We start from the raw sequence: 21,878 nt of genomic DNA on the forward strand, positions 1-21,878 counted from the left end.
CATGGCCTGTGGTGAGGATGTGAAGTTGAGTGTCTTCAAAAATATGGCCAGAAACAAACATCAAAAGATCGCATTCGCTTTTCTCCAAAGCCATATGCCACAGGCTTCCTAGCTTTGTCCTACTAGTAAAGACTCGCTCACTCTGATACTCGGCAAGTACTTACTGAGTGCCTACAACACACAAAGAATTGTGCTGAGAACCATAGGGAGTTAAGGACAGCAGCTCCGGGTCTTTAAGGAGAGCATAATTAGGGAGATAAAAACATGCAGACCTAAAATTTCCCTATAAGGCCGTTGATGAAAAGCATGTCCTCAGGTAAGGGAGAAACTGCTTCCAGGTAAGCGGATCTGGGACATCTTCAAAGACAGAGAACCTGAGAAGAAGTGGGAAACAGGGCTGGAGCTGGGAAGAAGCATATCCTGAGTGCTGGGTGCAACGTGTATGATTTCAGGCAGGAAGGAATGATGTTTATTGAGCTGTGCACTTGAAACCTGTATGAATCTGCAAACCAATGTCACCTCAATAAATTCAATAAAAACTTTTTTAAAAAGCATATGGCCTGTTTGAGGATGAGAAACAGGGATTGTGCTGACAACTCAGCAAGGCTGGGAGGGGTGAGAGAGTGAAGCTTCTTAGCTGTTAGGCTGCACACTCTGGAACTTGAACTTCATTCTAGAATTGAAGAAAGTCTTAGCAATTGTTAAATCTGGCAGTTGTCGAGTCTGTTTTTTTAAACAACAGAACCCCTTATTTAATTGACATTTTTCATAGAAGTAGCATCCAACCAGATAAAAGCAGAGTTGCCTGGAGGGTGTAGATGTGGGGGTTGGGGGACAGGAGCCCCTTCCACGCAGCCTCCCTACTTTCATGACCCCCATCTCCAACCCTAGCAGCTCTGGAGGGTCCACGGGGCTGAAAACCACTAGTTTCCAAATCCTAATGGAAAACTACCAAAGGTTTCTGAGCAAGAGAGTTATTTAACCAAAGCACTATTTTAGGAAGATAAATCTGACCAGATAAATTATAGAGAAGCCAGGAAGCAGGGAGAGCAATTAAAAGATTATGGCAAAACTTCAGACCTGAATTAACATAGGTCCTAGGAAAGGACTGAAGGGAGGGGTCAAAAGAGAGAGGAGTCAAGGATGGCTTCACGGTTTGAAGTTAACTTAGAGACTGAGGATGTCCACAGGGTCTCCTGGATCATCCCTCTTTATGGGAGGCATAAACCCCCAAAACAAGACCACAGGCTACCTCTGTACTTTAAGGGGGTGCTTGACTGTTGAACAGATTTCCATAATTGTACATTTTACATTAAGTGACAAATTGTATGTCCCCCTCAACAGACTTGTTTAGAAAGGTGTTCATTATGGAACTGATTTACAGAAACCATGCACGGTGCTTCTAATTAAACCTACCTATGCACTTGGTACCATCAGGAGAGGTGTAGAAACCGAGCGGACATTTGCAAAAGTAACTGCTGACTGTGTTTGTACATTCGCCCCCATCACAGATTCCAGGAATGGTGCTGCATTCATCAATATCTAGAACATAAAGAAGAGTTTCAATACTCATGGAACACGATATAAATTGTCATTTCAAGGGTTCAGATATAACATTAGTCAAATCATGTTGCCAGAAACAGCAATCTTTTAAAAATAAAAGCCACACATAAAATAGTGAATTCAAAGAGTGGATGCTTCTCCTCCAGACACAGGCTTACCCAAGGGATTTACCAAATTCAAGTTATTAGAGCAAAATAAAAGAATCTTCCCCTTAAAAATCTAAAAATGTAATTTTGTTTCAGCAAGTGACTACAGCATGCTAACATTCCAAATGTCATTTATTCTAAAATTCTCTTTTCCCCTCTCTCTCCATGGTTTGCATTGAATTAAGCTTCCTTTCTATGCGATCTACATTCTGTACCAGTTCCTGCACTGTGTTTCAATCTGATCTCTCCCCAAGCAGATACTAAATCCTACAGAGAAGACCATGTGGTCTGAGTGCTAACTGACACTTGGCTGAGCTGGTGTTCTAAGGGTCCCTCAGGCTGCCACCCGGTGCTTTTCTGAGGGTTTTGCTGGAGAACTTTGTGGCCACTGGGGTGCTGCACCCAGAGGGGTGGCATGAGCAGGTGGCCTCCAGCTCTCGGTTTGTCCCCGGACTGCCTGAGCCACAGAAGACATCTCACCCGAGGCTGCATCTGCCCCAGGAGCCCACACCCAATGACTAGCTGTGGACAAGAGAGGATGGTCTGCTCATCTTGCGCCATGGGGACAGCTCTGAAAACCATTCCAGTTCCCCAACTGCCTGTGGGGTCGGCTGAGGCCAGAGCTGGGGTTAGCCTCCAGAGCCAGTGGCTACTTCGGACATATCTGATCATTTCCATCAAGGAGAGATTTTTCAAGAGCCAGAATCAGACACTGACAGGTGTCAGTAGACGTGGCATCAGCAAGGGATGAGAAGAAGCTGAGCACTTCCTGCTCAGGCTGCGGGCGAACACAGGGCACAGCATACCGGCAGGGCCTCGCCTCTGAGGGAAGTGGGGCTCTCTGCACTGACCTAGGGAGAGGTGCGGTTTGACCCAAATCTCCTGCGAGTGTTGCAATGGCCAGACTCACACTGCTGGCATTCAGAAAGCCTTCAAGTTTGAAAATAAGAACATTTATTCTCCAGTTTAAGTACTGCTCTCTGCAGTTACAAAGCTAAAGAGAGTTCTAAGTGAACCAGGTTCAAGTATCTTCTGACTCAAGTTCACCCCGTTAGTCAGAAAGGCAACAGTGACACTTTATATGCAGTTTCACCTTTTTAAAAGCAAAATCTCGTTTCTTCTAAGCTGGGTTAGAGGCTAAACCAAATAATGTTTCACTGCCTCTATTAGAGCCAATGAGAACATAAATGATATTGTCATTACAAAGTGGTATGATGGTAAAGGTGAATACTCTATTCCCACAGATATATATTTCACTGGCGTTGGTGAAAGTCCAGCAGAGAAACAGCCAAGGACAGAGCTGAAGGTTCCAGAACTGGCATAATATCTCAAAGCATATTTTAAGCACTTCTTTAACTTTGATTCTTCTGTATTTATCAGCCACACTCCTACTTATAATCAACAAAAGCCGAACAAGTATATCAAAGAGTGTAGGGGATTTAACAACTTCATTTGAGGATAGGGGAGGATATCACTTAACACAAAGGTATTAAGAAGAATGTACCTTTCCCAAAGTGTCCCTAAAAGTTCATGTCTAAGTCATATAATATGTATTAAAGATCCTGTAGGGAGATAGTGCCTATTAAAATAAATATTTTTCTACCTGTCACTATAAATGATTGCTACCATTCCTACTAAGAAGAGCTAGCTCACATCGATACCCAAAGAGGTTACGTGACAGCATGTATCAGAGAAGAAGCTATGTTACAAACAGAACTAATTCGGCAGGACAGATACGTGCTGGCCAGGTTCGAGTCAGACCTTTCCTGAAGATGGTCACAACAATAACAGCAATGAGTTAACATGTACTGAGTGCCAGGGCATTGTCCAAGTGCTGTGCGTCTGTCAACTCATCTCATTCTCACTGTTGAGTTATGATCGTAAGACCTGATTTCTATAATTCTGGTGCCCAGGAGGCCTTCATGAGTAAAACTGGCATGAGTAAAACCCCAATTAGAGCAAAGAGGTTTATTTATAAAGTGACATTAAACCCAAGTCTCCACTGCTGAGGCAGGGTAGGGGGTAGGGGACAGGGCTTCCAGTGAGGTGCATGTCCTCTAAGGTCAACAGGTTAGAAAACACACTGTAGTACAACCTCCCGAATTTTCACACTGATCAAGGTAAAACTACCAGGCCATATTGTTCAGTTTGAAAAGGTGTAAATGGCTCTGAATTCCCTTCAGGGTCCTCCCTCAATGAACAGCCTTTCTCTGTCATGTGTTGAGGCCCTTTCTACTTCCCCGCACCACCTTGCTTCTTCAGTCCCACTGCTTCACAGCAAAGGAAGCAAGAGTTCTGATTGCACAACCAGGCTGTGGTGGAAGTCCCTGACAGTGAAAGGCTGGGATAAAGTGTTTGAATTGGAGTCACTTACACTCTGAAACTCATTCACACTAATTTAGTACTTCTTCAGGCTCTTATCACTCTGCATTTATCTCCGTTCGATAGAGTTTCAGGGATCCCAAGTAGGAGAGAGTGTGTGAACAGTGGCTTTCTGGTTTCTGTAAGTCAGTCTGTGTCAAATGCCAGCCATAAAAGTAGATCAGTTTCTGGACCTGGTGAGCAGTGTGGCTTGGCTGGGAAGAGCTACTTGTGTGCTCTGGACATTTCCCTGTTTTCTTGGGGCAGGAGGGAGAGGCAGAGCTGCTGGGAAGTAGCTGCTCCTTGGGAGCTGTCTGTGCCATCGTTGGCTTCTTGCTGTGAACCTGAGAAAGGACACAAATGATAGGCCCTTTCCTCCCTACTTGCTGCCCTGTCCTTTGTTCTTGGTCTTCCTTCTCTTCCCTCTGTTTCATCTGCTCTCCCTGGGTATACTCTTCCTGTCCCTCAGCCACTTCCCTATCCTGGGGCTTCTCTTGCAGGAGGGGAGGAAGGTGGGGGCAGGTTCTGGGATAGGTATCATTGAGACACTCAGCTATTCAGGGGTTCCATCCAAGGTCATGGATGGAGTGAGAAAAAATGAGTGATAAAAAATCCCTAAAAATTTGGGCAGCTGTTTAAAGGCAATATGTGACACTAATAGTTACAAATGTCACTAAGCCTGAGAGATGAACTTTGCTCTATTATACACATGAAATCCAGTGGGAAATATGTGACTAAAAAGTAAACAAGCTGCTTCTTCAAGTCATGTGGAAGAAAACATGGGCCATACTCTCTTACGGTGGCACCAGGTAAGTCAGCTGCCTGTTTTTTCACGCATGCAGCACCGGCAGTCTGAGCACAGCTGTAAAATAACGGGAAACATGAAGATGGAGCCCAGATGGTAGAACTGGAAAGATCCCTAGATACCACCTTGTTCAAACTCCTCCTTTGAAAGTTGAAGTAACTCAGAGCTGGTAATGACTTCTCCGAGATCACACAGAGGATGAGCGGCAGTAGTAGGACGAGGGCCAGGTCTACCTTATTCCCAGGGCTCTTAGGTCTCTGCCATAGAGGTTTCGTTCAGCAACTGTGTAGGGAGCCAAAGACCTTGCACAGTGAGAGTCAAGGGCCTGCAACCAGCTGCAAAAGATGGAGCCCTGTCCATGGCGGAGCCCTGTCTATGGCGGAGCCCTGTCTGTGGCAATGGGCTGAGTAGCCCCAGGAACTCTCCTTGGTGCCTAAGAGATAAGAGCCCCTAATAGCAGGTAGTAATCAGATAAATATGCCATTATCTCAGAAAGAAGCCTCAGGTTTTTGGCTCACATATTAGGGAGTGCTCAAACTTAACAGCTACATTTTTTAAAAGTCCTTTGCATCATGCAGTGCTGTTACAACTATTAAAGGCTGTGCTGGCGATAATCTAAACCCTAAAATACTAGTGGTTAATTAGGAATCCAAAGGACTTCTTCCAGAACTAAAACTTAATCCTTTAATTACACTTTTTACTTCTTGATTTCCTCCCACAGCGACCTATGCAAATACGAACTTGGTTTCCACAAAGAAAACGCTTCTGTTCTTCCAGGGCGCAGACTGCAGAGTCATCGACGGAGTTAGCAACGGAGGTGGCCGTGAACTCTGATTCCCTTTGCTCAAATCACAGCTCTAACTCCCAATCTTTTTCTTAAATTTATGAAAAATTAATAGTTATTATTTAATCACTTCAGCTAGTTAGTTTACATTGCAAATGTACCTAAATTGTGTGTTGATGTAAGACTTGGTCTGTACCCTTTTTTAAGTTTTGAGGAAAGGAGAATATTTGAAGAAGGGAGAACTCTCCCAAAGGAAGATCTCATGAAAAACTGCTTTTACCATCACAGAGGGAGTGAAGGTTAGCATTTTGTAAGTTTGCTAAAGCATATTTTTATTGAATTAGAGCTTTATTATTATTATTATTATTATTATTATTGTGGGCTAAAGGTACCTAAAGGTACCTAGTTCCTTCCTCTCCAGCTCCAGAGGAAGATACATTTTAAAAGTCACCTGAAGTAATAATGATAAATATGCTGGCCCAATTTTCACAAGGGCACAGAATCCTGCTGTGGTCTGCCCATCTTCCCAGGGCTCATGGATGGTCTCTTCACCCTTTCAGCAACGTGGCCGGATTTTCTGGAACTCCCCCTGGTGACCATCTGGAAATCATCCTGTGCCCAGAGCTGTGCCATCTCCATCAGGAAGCACTGCAGGGAAGCACTGCAGGGAACCTGGCAGGGACCCAGCTCACCAAGCGTTCTCAGAGGACTCCCGATTCCTTTCCTACCACAATGAGGCAGGGCACCAGTGCCCACAGCAACCATGTACTACGGACAGGACATTATCTTCCAGTATCAATTTTGTGTAGAAAAATAAAAAGGAAGGGAAAAAACCCATCATTTGAATTTAATGTAACAGTAGGTGGCACAGACAGAAAAAAAAAGGTCTAGCCAAAAGTATTCTGTTTTTATCTTGTTACTGACTTCAATATGTAGCCGGGGGGGAAATATCTGTGGAAAAGGATTAAGTAATTTTCAGTCTGAATTTTTGGTCCATTAGATACACCACTATAATAGGTTTGCTAGCATTAAAAAAAAAAGATTTTGAATCATTTTTCTTTCAGTCTGAATATTAAATCTAAGTGTCTCCTTCCTAGTTTACAATGGCAGAAGGTGATCAGTCCTGACCGATGTCACCTGATGGGGCGGAGTGAAAGGTAAGAGATGCAGGAGAACAATTCTAGTCCAGGCTGGGAGCTACCATGACGCCAGCAAACAAAACAGCCTGGACAAGTCCTGTGAACCATATTACCCTATCTTAAACCTGATTCCGTCTCTTGAAGCTGAATATACTAAGCTGAGAAAGCCTAAAAATGTAAGACACAGCCCATTGTCAATGTGGATTTTGCATGAGATAAATCTTAATAGCATATTAATGCCATAAAGGACATGTATGACAATAACTAAAATCTATACCATAATATTTTAAATATGTTTAAATATTAGGAAACATAGTTGTTAAGGTAGAGGTGATGGGTTACATCTAGGAAAAAGGACAATGTAAGTGCTGGAGCAGTCTGTCAGAAAGGGAGGAGGTGAGGTGTTCAGGGGTTAAGGAAAAAGGGCTCACGGACATGGACAATAGTGTGGTGATTGCTGGGGGCAAAGTATAAGGGGGCTAAATGGTAATGGAAACAATACAGTAAAGATTAAATTTAAAAAATAAATAAATAAAAGTTATTTCCAGGTTGAAAAAAAAGTAAACATTAGCACTTCGGAATGACCTCAGAGAAGGCACTTAACATACCCAAGGTACAGATCCTTAGTTTACGATGTGAAAGGGCGGAACTAGGTAGGTCCTTGCTCCTTTCAGTAACAATGTTCTCTTCTCACTTCATCTACAGTAAAACTTCTGAAATACACTTGCCCACAGAGAGTCAACTTTATTGTTTTTTCTTAATTTACAATGTTTTTAAGAAGTCCTACTTGTCAGAAAGAACAGATATTTTCCACAGTTATTGAAACTGTTTATAGCATGTTGAAGAATACATCATTCTAAATTCTATGATGATTAATAACTTAAAAACAACTCAAACACATAGAAATAATTCTCTCAGGGCAAGCAGATATCAAACTTCTTATATATAATTTATGAATCGCACCTCAAATTTCAAACTGTCTCTCATCTGTGTGATACACCACAGCTATCAGCAAAGAAAGATTAATGATCCGGGCCTAGACAAATGACTTAGGATGAACTATTTCTCCTTGTGAGGGTTTGGGCGTATAGAAATGACAGCAAATGCTTTCAGCAAGACTGCATCCTTCTAAATAAGGCCTCATGTCACACCAGGTAGAGTCAGTTGAGAATGAAAAGGTTTTCTCTGCTGGGCTTGATCAGAGATGTAATGTAGCCTTGAGACTGGCGTCCCACCATCGCCAGATGTTATATATAAGGTGTGTGCATGCCCTCACCAATGAAGAGAGGGTTCAATGCTGCCTACTTATTTCCTGGATGTTTCCTTTTCCTAAAAGACATATTTATTACACATGGAAGCCAGGCCACCTTTTGGCATATAGCAGAAGTGGTGAATATGAACACATTCTTTGTATGGATATTTTTAGAAACTCGATCTATAAACTAAATGCAAATAAATCAATCTACCTCAATTTATTTTTGTTTGATTAACATTGAAAGGTGCCCATCTTATAGGCAGGAAAGAAAATCCTAAACTTGTACTTGGAGAACAAATGAGTTAATAGATCACTTTAAAAAGAATCCAACGCATTTTAGCTAGAAAACAGCAGTAGATATGCTATTCTGAATTATATGGAATGATCAAATTTAAATCTCCAAAACTATGCAAAAACATATGTCTTGAACATTTTAACCCAAATATCAGTTCAAAAATATTTCATGTTTTAATATTTAATTCAATTCAGATGGATCTCGTACTTTGGGTCCATAAAAGTGGAAAAAGCTGCAGGGTTTTTCTAGTTCAATAGCACAAAGACATATTATTCCTGCTAAGAATATTATATTTACACATTCACAAGAATGACAAAGACAGAAGAGGAATCGGGAACAATTTACAAAAAAGCTTGTCACTGATTTGGGTTCCACTTGCCCCCATCCCCAACTGCAAAGCCTGATGTTTCTTACCTTCACATTTTTGTGACACTTCATTAAATTTGTGTCCAGCAGGGCATTTGCACTCGAAAGACCCAACAGTATTAATGCAATTTCCTCCTTGACAGAGCCCAGGGATGGCCTGGCATTCATCCACATCTGTCAGATTTTAGGCGGGGCAAAGACAGAGAGATAGAGTTATACAAAATTCACTGACTCATATAAAATATTCTTATACTGTTTCCTTTAAGAAGTTACAATCATTCTTTATTTTTCCACCTTCCACCTTCCCTCATGCAAATAAGAATATTTACACTGACTGTGGTGGGTTTATCGTGCATGCTGCACAGCACAAAGATACAATGACAATAGTGGTTAACAGCAAAAACTAGGGTTATTCAAGAAATCCTTAGAATCAAAATGCAACACATTTCTATAACAAAACTGTCTTTGAGTTGTATTGAATAATTCAGTTACAAAAGAATTAAATCAGATTACTCAGACTACAGAAGACAACTAATGCTTTTATGCAAATGAAGTGCAAAATGTTCACCTTACATTCTGTAGAGCTGTTTTGCACAATAAAAATTAAACAACCCAGGAAATTAGGCCAAGAAGTGAGGGAAACCTCCAGATGAATGTACCTTGCTTGCAGAGCAGTGGCACGAGAGAACCTTTTCAAGTCAGATCATGTCCGCCTCAGCTCAAAAGTCAAACCCACATCAAGCCCTACAAAATTCTACCTGATTCCTATACTCTTGACCTCATCTCCTAACCTCCTCCCTCTCTCACTCTTCTCCATCCACAGTGGTTTCCTTGCCTTTCCTCAAACACACCAAGGGTGCACCTGTCCGGGGTGGGGTTTGTGGTGGTGGCCCCCCTGCCTGGACTATTCTCCCTCTGTACAGCTGTGCATATCACGTTGTCCCATCCATCAGGTCTCTGCTCTAGAGGCACTTCAGAAGTAGGTCCTTTCCTGACCAGTCCAGTAGCAACACCCCCGTCCATCACCACCCTCCTTAGTTACTCTGCTTATTTTTCTCTGTAGGACGAGTCATCAAGTGGCCTAATACCTAGGTTTGCTTTGTTTTGATTATAAACTGATTGCCTTCAATAGTGCAGGCTCCCTGTCCACTTTATTCATTGCGGTAGCCCTCACACCCCAGGGATAAACCTGTGGGTCCTACACTGAACCTCAACTATGAATCTCCCAGAAATAAAGGTAATCATTCCAGGCTCATTGTGTTCAGCTGGAAAGATGGTGAACGTGATGTATATTCTTTCCATCTCTTTATCTATAACATGCAAAGAACCCCAGGGAGGCAGTCTAGGGACTCATCCTCTGCTTCAGGTATTATTTTAGAAATCTAAAAGCCTAGTATACTCTTCAGTTTTACTCTTCATTGTGTGAAGCGAGAAAACAATGGCCAATTTTAAGACCTCTAAATCCTATGTTCTTGAAAAAAGCTGGCACCCAGGAAAAGGGGCATTAAATTAACAATAATTTATTTTGGTAAAAAAAGTGACACTTCCTGTTCTGCATGAGATGTCCTGACCCACAAATTAATGACTGTATGTGAAGTATAATTAAATTATGTTTACTAGTTGATATCAATTTTGTCTTAGACAAGACTATTCTTTTCAATTGATAGGCTGAATATGTTTGTTAAAATATTACTTAAGTCCTGGCCAGTGTGGTTCCATTGGCTTGAGTGCTGTCTCATGAACCAAAAGGTCATGGGTTCAATTCCCCATCAGGGCACATGCCTAGGTTTCGGGTTGGGCCCTGGTCAGAATGCATACAAGAGGTAGCTGATCAATGTTCCTCTCTTTCTCTCCCACTCCCTTCCTCTCTCTGTAAAATCAATAGGCATGTCCTCAGGTGAGGGTTAAAAAATGTTATTTAAAATTAAGATTATACATATAAGCAAAATGAGATAATCTTGTTGATTATGATTTTTGGCCAAAAAGAGATATAGATGAGGGCACTTCTCTACTGACCACACAGTCCAAAGTTAAAACAGAGTAAGGTCCCTGATGAACAGAGTTTCACACAGCCCCTCACACCTGCCCAAGGTCTGAAAACACCAGCAACGAGACAGCCCTGAGCTGACAGCAGAATCCCTCAAGGGAAAAAGAAATGAAGAATTCTATTCTCAAAGTGGCAATACAGCTACCATTTGGACTCCATGGCTTTTCACAAATTTTTCTTGGAAGTTGAATAGCAGAGTCAGGAAGGGCCAGAAAGAAAATGCTGAAATAGTCCAGATTGCATGAAATGACAAGCAAAGCTAAGGAGCAATAGCTCTTTCCTCTCCCTTCTCATTCTGTTATCCCCCAATTATCTTAGCACCTCAGTCACTGACTCACGGAGAGGCAGCTGGGCACTCAAAACCTGGCTCTCCCGTCAGCCAGTGAGATCATGGGTGTTAGGTGACTGCAGAGCACCAAGACCAAGAATTTCCTCAAAATTTACTGGGACATTCTAAGGAGGAGAAAAGTTAGAAGGCACCAAGAAAGGGAACTAAATTGACTCTTTATCTTATAAAATTGTACAAGTGACTCCTTTGTAATTCTGGGGTTTCCAAGTGACTTCTTGCTGTTTCTCACATTGAGAAGGTCAAGTTCAAAGGCATGCAAAGGAGTTGTATGCTGTACATGGAAGCCAGGGGCCAGCACTGGCGGTGTTTATCGGGAGTGTAATTTATGAAAGTATAATTTAATGGAGACCCACAGAACTGTGTGATTAAGCTCAAGTTCTGTTTTATTGCATATTATCCTTAAAATTAACACATAGAACAAAACCAAAGTGGTCTCTGTTGGCCTCAGAAAACATACCCTGAATTTTCTGCAAATATTGCAACTTGCTAAAAAAGCACTGAAGATGTCTAGAGGAAACAGATTCAGCCTGGGAGTTTTCAATCCCATCAGTTTAGTGCAGGGCTGCCTCTGTTCACTTCCTCCTGCTTCCTGCCAGACAGCCAGACAATAAAAGAATTTGTACAGCTGGAAGAACAGAAGTAAAAGCCAAAAACAGAGTAAGGGTTTCTATGGGAGGCAGGAGAAAAAGCAAGCAGGCGACATCTGGGGATATTTAAAACTGTGAAACAAATCCTAATGTATTTCTGACTTATAAAAAAATCGTAATGTAGCATGTAAAATGGAGAGAGACCATTTTCTCCAGGTCAACTAAGTACAACCTGTAAGAGAGAAGAACTCCAATGATTTCAAATGAAGGGGAAAAAGTCAAGAAAAACAAACTACCTTGTTCACAAATTTTGCTTTGTGTTTATCCATAGCATTGCTATAAGGTGCAGCATTGCAATAAAGCACAGTATCGCTGTAACCAGAATCATAGCACCTCGTGGCAACCTCTGGGGTCCAAGGGAGAAACCACTGGCAAGGGAAAATCCAGGAGGACCAGCTGCTCTCTGGTGAGCCATCCTTCTAATGCCTAAGTTGGATATCATGCCGTCAGCGAAATCGTGAAGTTAAGTCTCTGACACTGCTTTTCCATTAGTTGGAGAGAATGGCTCTCCAGAGCAAATAAGATGAAGCCATTAATAACTCCACAAGCCTGGGGTTTACCTTGACAAGCTCCTGTGCGGATATTGGGAATGAAGCCACGGCGACAGGGGTGGGGCTGGGCAGGGCACATCTCACAGGGGTGGCCCCAGGCTCGGCCGACAGTGGCACAGCAGAGCGTTTTTGTGCAGACGATCCCACTGAGCTGTCCCTGGCACATCTGGTTGCTGATCACAGTAAAACACGGGCCTGTCCTGTAATCTGAAAATAAAGAAGGAGAATTCCATGAGAGCCCAGAAAACCAAGACCATCATGTAGAAGAAAAACTGTGCCTCATCTTGCTTAACTCCAAACTGGGGAATGGTCTTGAGGAACAAAACCACATGCCACTGACTTTGTATGAAGCCCTGGGGAGACCCTTCTACTCCCGAAGTTCATTTTCCTCACTTACAAAACAGACACATAAACACCAGCTCCTACCCATTTGAAGATGCTGTTGTGAGGATTGGATGAGCTAACAGATAATACAACAGTAATCTGCTATATAAATACAACATCATAATATTATTACATATTCATTCACTCAAGAAAATGTTTCAGTGCTTGCTGTGAATCAGCTTCATGTTGGATGTAGATGCTTCAGTAATCAGCAAACAAAACCCCTGCCCTGTCAGAGCTTACAGTCGATTAATATTCAGGCTGGAGAAAGCAAAGAATTTCAAAACTTTCAATGAGGCAAGTCATGTCACCCTCTTCCTCGGCGTTCCTTAAACAAAATCATTGGTTTCCTATTTCTTCTGGATTGAGTCCACCTTATTTTAAATATAAGTAAACAACCAAAAAATTTTTTTAATTTAGCCACATAAAAGACATTAGGTATTTAATCTAATGTGTAAGGACACTGGTCTGAAATCACTGCAATCCCTGGGCAAAAGAACCATCTTACAGCAAACAGGAATAAGCTGAGGCCACAGGAGAATTTCCAAGTAGTCTCATCAAATACAATACAAGATCTGCCTTTTCTTTTTTTTTACTAAAGGGAGAAAGTCCACCTTGATTTAGCAACCAATAAAAAAGAAAGCATAAGGTGTAGTGAACTCAGAAGACCAAAGCCAGGCTGTCCTCAGTGTCCTGTGAGAAAAATCAGGGCCATAATACCATCTCTGTTCTACAGTGGGCTCGACTGATAAGGGAGGCTGGGCTGTGGCAAGACTCAGTGGCTCCTATCCACTGCACACCATTGCCTGCTTCCTTGTGTCAATTTTGCAAGTGCGGAGACAGATAGAGTGTTTCCTGTGAGTCTCAGGATGGACTAAATGACCTCAGTAAGTTCCTTTCACCACTGGATTCTACAGTTTTATGAAAATCACTGATGTGCCAATGAAACCAATGGGTTATGTTTTCATTTTTATTTTCTTCTTTCTTTCTCCAAGGAGCTCATGGGACATATGCGTGCAATGTATTATGGACGATTCTTCATTACAGCATCAGCAGGACTAACATTAGACCTTTGTTCCCCTCCAGGCTCTATGTGCCCTGGCTCTGCCCACCTTTCTAGCCCTGTCTCCAGACACTTCCTCAGTTTGTCTTTTTACTGTGTATGTGTTTTGTTTTTTCTTTTTTTTTTACCCTACCGGTTATTTTTTGCTGTCATATAGTAAAATACTAGGTATATTTTAATATTCTTGACAATGCCAGATCTGTTGAAAATATGCTATCTTCTTCCACAGATACTAAATTCAAACAAGAATACAAGAATTAAATGTTTAAGCTGTTGAATAAAATCTCTGCCTTCATTTCATTCTATCAGGAAAAAAAAAGTCACTCAGCACCATGGCAGTTTGCAACAAAATTGCTCTTAAATGCAGTAACTCCTTGGACAAGGTGCAATGCTAAAGTCATCTGTCTTCACTTGGATCAATTCTTCCAAATTTTGCCTATAGGCATTTAATAACTACTTCTGTGGTATACAATGTTTCTCTGTCTATTTTAATATTTTATGACATATTTTTATTCAAAATAATTATTAGGAAAAGGCATTAACATATAAATTAGAAAATAAAAATCTAATTATTTACAACTCTTCTTATAGCCCTTACATGTTATTGCACATAAAGAAACCCTTTATACCATATTGTTTATATTATGTTACAAAATTTCATGTGTGTGTTTTGTTTTTTATCATAAAACATGAGTTATACTAATTATGCTAAATATACAACTTTAACTCCTGCTGTTTCTTCACTTGACATTGCCAAAAGCATTTTCTTATGTAATTAAATACTATTCCAAATATGATTTTGATAGCTGCATAATTTTCCAACAAGTTATAGAATAATTTATTCAATAATGTTCATACTGTGTGCCATTTAAATTGCTCCCAATTCCTCATTATTATACACAACATTCAGGGTACATTACTGATGAATTCCTTTGGCATGAAAAATGTTTAGTCTCATGCAACAGCCATCAAGATTTTTATGACTCTACACATCTTGAGTCTGAGACTAGAAAGATCACAGCAACATAATCTTTTACTTAAAAAATAAATAAAGCCCCCATGTTAGATGACAAGAAAGAAAATTTAAGTTTATTTCTTTTCTTTCCTCTTAATTTATTGAGACAAGTGCAAATGTTTTAATCAGATTCGTGTTGGCATGCCATTTTGAATCTTTAAAAAACATAATGAAACATGAATTTTAATTTAAAATTCTCTCTTCAGCTCTCCTTGGATTTGTTTTCCCTTTTCATTTTGCCAAGGATATGTTACAGAATTATCTTATATATGAGGACTGCAGAGACTCAGGGTAGGTGCAAACACTGTGCATTGTGAGTGACACCAGCCAAATCAGGGCACAATACAAAAAGGCTAGGAAAATCTGATTCAGTCTTGTCTAACACTGGCTCATGACTTCAGACTTGAATTCCTCATTGGAAGGTCTTCATAAAAAGAAAAATAACCCTTAAGACTTTTCCAGGGTCAACAATATCTTGCTCACATTTCAATATGAAACACATGGACTAGAAACGGCACTTGTTAATTCTGACAATATTTATTAGTCATCCCTAGAGCCCATAGGGACCAATCTTTATTAAATATTCTGGATATTTGGCAAATAGCTTGAGTGTGTATAACAAAATTTATAGACTTAACACATTTCCACTCTAGATCCTTATCACTATGGACAAAGACCCAGCTCATTTGCCAGTGAAGATTAGTAAGTGGACATAAATGTATTTGTAGAGTCATATTTTCAATAAAAACTGTTGGTTGCAGAGGGTGAGGCATAACCTGGATGAAACAGAATTGAATCTAAACATCTCTTGGAAGGTCAAGGCTGTATTAACGTGGTTTTCCAGTGCCATTCTTGTCTGGCAGCCTGTGCTCTCTGTCCCATACTTCACTTAAGTTGCCAAAGTCATGCTGTTTTTAGTGCAATCCTCCAACCACAGAAAAAAGGTCTGCCCACACTCCCAACTCCTTCCTAATAATCCAATTACGTACAATTATTCCCACAGCACTGATAATAGACTAAATTTACATACTCTTTTTATTTGTTTTTTTTTGAACAGTCCCAGCACTAGACAGGGAATGTGCCTAATTCAATGCTTGAATAACACCTGACACGTTCCTTCAATGTAAATCATTATTCCTAATGCCGCTAAAATATAGTATTAAAAATACTTTCTGCTTGCAAATTGCTCTGCAATCACTTCCATATAAGACCTCCATGAACTGGGGCAACAGGCCAAGCCTTTCCAAAATTAAAATGCAATTTTACTTGTTTTTAACTGGCTTCCCTACTATAGCTAGTTCATGGGAAATTCTGCATCTAAATGTTCCCATTCTGAGTGGTTAGGCTCAAGGACTGTTCCCTGGTCCCAAAAGATTTGGCCTCAAGGCTTGAGATCTAACCAATGCCTGTCTGCAGCCTCCATCCTCAGCTCCTTCCCAGCTCTGCAGCTCAGAACACTGTGACATAAGGTATTATTTCACTTTCACTTGTAATCAGACTTAACCTGCAGCGAATATACCTTTCACAAAGAATATTCTGTGGCACAATGAATTCTTGTCACTCCTGCCCAGTCACTAAACCACAAACTGCAGGGAAGGCACAAGGATGTAATTTGGGGCCCTAGGCTCCAATTACTTTAAATCCTTTTCATAAAAATTACAAACAAAAGGATATAATATCAATTTCATGACAGAGAGGGTCACAGCATGCTTCCTCCTTCCAGGTAGGTTGCCCTGGGACAAATTGGTTTGCTGAGGTTTCCAATATATGGAACTCTAACACAAACTTCCAAGGAAGGCGTTCAGAGAACTTTTAGTCTGAAGAAAATTAAAGCCAAGAAGTCCCATGATCACAATCAGTCCCCTAACTGCTGCTATTTCTTCTTTCTCTGGTCATTCTTAACCTTAGGACATCGCCAAATCACCAGGGGAGGCTCTACGAAATACTGACACACAGGCCTCACCCTGTTCTCTCACAGGCTCCCCCACGGAATCCGAGTCAGCAGATGCAGCATGGGCTAAGGGCATCCGTGTTTTTGCATCAGCCTCCAGAGTGATTTTGCCTTCTAGCTCTCTAAGTTGAATGTGTATTTCTTTTTAAAACTTTCTTGAGGAGTCCTTATGTTCCATCACTAATTAGAGGTATATGCAAGATAGCTGACTGCTTACCTAAAAGTTTAACCTTAGAAATGTGAGAAAGCCCCCAACCTGGGATCACTGTCATTCAACATAACCCCTTATTTCTCAGCCAGGACCACCCTTCTCATCACGGCAAAATAGTGTTCACTTCCATAGTGCTGACTGATTATGGGGCACAGTATCCTGTTCTTTATCAATTACACTATGCACAAACTCACTAAACCAAATAGCAAATCAAAACTGTAGAAGACTAATCAGCCACTACTCCGCTGCGCTAATAGTCAACTGAACTCACAGTGTTAGAAAGCACACTTGCATACATGACGTCACTCCACTGACACGAACTCCCACTTCCAGCCTCCACGCCCAGTGTTGGAGCTGACAGCCGAATGAAATGCCAGGGCCATTCTTCAACCAGCTTCCTAACACCATGACCAACCTTTGCACCAATAACATTGGAATTTAACTTTAACTTCTTATCACTGTCACAGACCACTGAAATCCTTCCACTGATTTGATGAAATATAAAGTGCTAAGCATTATCTATGAATTTTATTCCCATAATGGCCAAACTTTGATCAAAGCAAGCTTTCAGACCTAACTTCCAGTTAAAAGAGCACACAGGGATAGAAGAACTAGATAAATGACACCATGAGGGAACAATCAGAAAACCCAGAATTTGTGATTTTTCAAAGACAACTTTCCTGAACTTTTCCAAAAGTAAATTACCCCCATCATAAAAAAAAAAGGTACGGGATTATTTCAGATTTAAAAAAAATATAAGAATCACATCTTAATTGGATACTGTTTCGAGAAGAGACAATGGGGAAATTCTATGTGGGCTGATATCACATGATGTTGTGAAATCACTGGTCTCTTAAATGCACTCATGATGCTGTGCTATGCATGAGCATGGTCTTTACCACTCAGAGATGAAGTCCCATGAAGTAAGCAACATAATTTTCAAATGATAAAGCAAAAGAAACAGAATGCAATTTTATATATATACACTCATAATATATAATTACATATACATAGATATGTAATGTATATTATGTACTACATAACATAGGGTATGTAATAATGTATACATATAACACTACAGGGTCTGGCAGAAGTAACGCCATTGAGTGTGGTTGGTAGGGAAAGTGAATGTCTCACACAAAGTGGACAGCAATCTGAACATTTCACCTAAAATGTCTTATTGGTGTGCCTGAGTGTGATATTCTTATATTATAGATGACATGTTTATAATTTTGTAATAAAAGATTTTTATGTAATAAAAAAGGGGTGTTACTTGTGCTGGACCCTGTATATACAAACATTATGTATAAATATATATTTATAGAAATATATGTACACATACTTACATTCATACAGAGAGTATTATGTGTATAAAAGTAGAAAATGTTATCAAATATTTAATGTAGGTGACAGGTATATAGGTATACTTTTACATTATTCTTTCGACTTTAATTTAGGTTTGAAGTTTTTCAGAATAAACATTTTGGGGGACAGGGAATTCCTTTCTGGACTACTTTCACTAGGAAATAGTGCCTCTCCCTTTTTGTTCAAGCTATGTGTTGTTGTTTTTTTTTAATGATGATAAATTTCAAATATACTTTCCAATCTGTACATTTCTACAAAATACTACATGCAAGATTACCTATTGAGCATGGTCTGTGGTTAGCACAATGTTACTTAAAGAATATGAACTTTTAAAAAAGTTTACTAAACTACAATACACAAAATACTGATCTTTAAGCAACTGTATCTGAGATATAGCTTAATTATAATGATTTTTAAAAAGCATTTTGAAATAAAGCAAAACTACTTCTGTGTAAATATCTTCCCTGACTTTCAGTTTCTTTAATTCATAAATTAGAAGCATTACCATTATAAATGTTAACACCAAAACTGCAGACGCAATGTGACTTACTGTGCACCATCTAATCTAAAATGCATCCTCTGCACTTCCCCAAACCCAGGCCACAGTGCTCTGAGACCCGATTCAATTACCGAAAATCGGTACCACGTTTTATTGTATTCCTCGATGAAGAAAACTGTAAGCGATCTTGTTCACAGAAGAGAATACCTCATTTATGAATAATCATTTACCTGATGTTATCTGCTCCCTCACTGTATATCCTACACGTCATTGCTAACTTTCCTTTCCTACCAAATTCATCCCTAAACTACCTTTAATAGGGGGAAAAATAGGTGGAAGGTGAATAGAAGTTAAATTCTGGTGCCTGTGATATATTTACCATCAATATAATAAAATGATAGAGATTGCCTTCCTTTTTAATGGTTTGAAAATTCCATTCCAAAGAACCAGCTGGCTCCTATTTATTCACTTGTAAAATGGCTTGTGTGAGCGCCACATTAAACCAAACTGCAGTTTCACCACAGAGGGTCAGCCATTGAACAGTGAGACAAAAACAATAGTATTATATAGCCATTTGATTTATTTGTTCTTTTATAGTTTCTTCAAAGCCACCAAGTAAGAAACATTCTCTACAATCCAAAATCAAGATTAATGACATAAGAGTAATGGACCCTACGATCAATGATATTAGATCAACTTCTATATCTTAAAAGTGCCTTTTAATATTGCTTAATTTCCAAACATAAATTCTACCAAAAGTGAATTAAATTTCTGAAAGATCATAATAGAATGTTTTATCATTAAACTTGGAAAATCATTATTTTGAATGAGATTTTTCTACATAGAGGGTAAAGGCCTATATTAGTAAAGGGGCAATAAAAATAAATTAGCTAAAAATATTCCACTGCAGGTTCTACTAATATGAGGCACTTGGAAGAGTCAATTCATAGAGACAGAAAGTAGAATGGTGGTGTCCAGAAGCTTGGGGGGAGGCAAAATGGGACCTATTGTTTAATGGGTAGAGAGTTTCAGTTTTGCTACATGAAAAGAGTTCTGGAGGTGGATGTGGCTCATGGTTGCGCAAAATGTGAATGTACTTAAACCACATGGGTTTACAATCCAGTTGGGGAGAGAGTCAATAGGTTAATACATTTCAAGTAATTTGGGATTTGAAGATGTGAGTCAGTCTGCACATGAAGTAAGCATGCTGCTGCAATACAGAATAACTGGGGACACCTATCTTCATAAGAGTTATCAGAAAAGACTTCTTGGAGGAGGTGACATTTAACTGGAGCCTAAAGGATGAGAGGAAGCCGTATATGCAAAGTGATAGTAAGTGCTTTCCATGTTTAAGAGACAGCAAGAACAATGGCTCTGAGTTGGGAGACAGCCTGGCTTCTCCAGTAACAAAAGAAGGCCCCTGTGACCAGAGCTTACAGACCAAAGGCTGAGGGGAACTCCATGAGGCTGGAACGTCAGGCAGGGACTAGATTACACAGCACATTCCAGGCCACAGTAAGGAGTTTGGATTTGGCTCCAAGTTCAACAGAAAGCCACCGAAAACCCACTGTGTTATTTTTAAAGAGTGCTGCATAGAAGGTTCAAGAATGGAAATGGGAAGGCTTGCAACAAGGCTACTGAAATATTTGAGGTGAAAGATGGTATGGACTAGACAAAGACGGTGGCACAAAGAAATGGAGAGAAGCTGGCAGGTAGGGATGTCTTTGGGGGGCAGAGGAGAACCAACAGCACTTAAAGATGGATTGGATATGAAAGTGAGGCAAACGAAACACAAGAATGACTCCAGGGCTTCTGGCTTTGGTAGCTAGATCTACGGCCAGCCACTTACTGAAATGGAGTATCTGTGGGAAGATGAAGCTCTAACTACCAATATCAGTACGAAAGTTCTTCACACTTTCACAATCAAGCACCTAGTATCTATCGGACATGTGATTTGAATTGATGAGGCTGGTCCTGCATAAAGCAACAGTACCTGTAAACCTGGGTGCTATCAAAATAAAACAAAACCTATGTATAATGCATTATATCTCAGTCTGGGTATTTTAGCTTTTTCACTACATTTCTCTTTAGCTTTTTCACTTCCCTTCCTCTTTGTGAGCGAGCATTTAGTCGTATCACTTTCAGATATTTATATATAAACTTCATGGTTAAAATTCTTACTTCAAACACATTTGGCCAGTTCTCACAGAAACCTGAGTGTTAAGTACACATGGCTCAGAGCAACACTATGTGACGGAATCCTGGCGCGGTGGGTGGGATTTCCTCCAGAGGAACTTCACTGCTGCTTCTGTGAAATGACAGGGCAAGGGAATCCAAGACCACTTGCGCTCTAGCTGCCAGGTCTAAGTTCACTCTACAGGGAAGAGATACGCACCACATTCCAGTGATAGTATCAACTGTCAGAGATCTGGTGGGAAAATTAAAGCAAGGACCAAAGTTCAGTCACTTAACCACAACTGAGAAAGGCCTCATATAAATACGATCTTTCTGTAATATCAAGACAGAAAAATGATGATGAGATTGTTTACACATATTGGTTGGGAAGTGTTATTTCTATAATTGGCTTTTTAACAAATATTCATTTGCATATGGGTATGTGATACAAAGGTTACTTGCTTCTCTCTCTCTCCGACATACACAGACACACCATTGAACTATGCTAATATACCATCAAGCAGTTCTCAAGGTGACCCTCCCATTCTCAGAATTTTTCTTTGGCAGAAAATGGCTTGATGAATAAAAAATTCCTGAGGCTCATTCCAGCTCAGGGGCTGGTGCTTGAACTCAACTGCAGGACCAGGAAGAAGAAAGTGCAAGTGTCATTCAGAACGCGTGCGTGAACCGTGCAGAAGACAGGCACAGAAGCCGAGGGGGTGGGAGAGGCAGGAGCACCAAAACCCGATTGCATAGGTTTAATTAATCAACAAAAAGATTCCCGATAAAACTCTGTGCATGCTCAGATATCAAAATACTACAAAACACTGATTTCCCGAGACCAAAGACTAAAAGTATCAGAACCTCAAAGCCGCATTTTCGCTGTATTTTACGGTCATCCATCCTT

The 21,878-nt window shown here is 40.3% G+C and overlaps 1 protein-coding gene across 4 annotated transcripts in view; it reads right to left on the bottom strand.

The window, feature by feature from the left end:
- FBN1 (fibrillin 1) overlaps positions 1-21,878 on the bottom strand; it is a 228,806-nt gene that overhangs the window by 111,108 nt on the left and 95,820 nt on the right. For all 4 annotated transcript variants that reach the window (XM_036033263.1, XM_036033266.1, XM_036033271.1 and 1 more), the window contains 3 exons: positions 12,318-12,515; positions 8,763-8,888; positions 1,417-1,542 (listed from right to left, as the gene is read on the bottom strand). In XM_036033263.1, the coding sequence (XP_035889156.1) occupies positions 1,417-1,542; positions 8,763-8,888; positions 12,318-12,515 (450 nt within the window). The remainder of the gene's footprint in view (positions 1-1,416; positions 1,543-8,762; positions 8,889-12,317; positions 12,516-21,878) is intronic.

The sequence above is a fragment of the Phyllostomus discolor genome, chromosome 1, assembly GCF_004126475.2.
Source record: "Phyllostomus discolor isolate MPI-MPIP mPhyDis1 chromosome 1, mPhyDis1.pri.v3, whole genome shotgun sequence".
In the NCBI taxonomy this organism is placed as follows: domain Eukaryota; kingdom Metazoa; phylum Chordata; class Mammalia; order Chiroptera; family Phyllostomidae; genus Phyllostomus; species Phyllostomus discolor.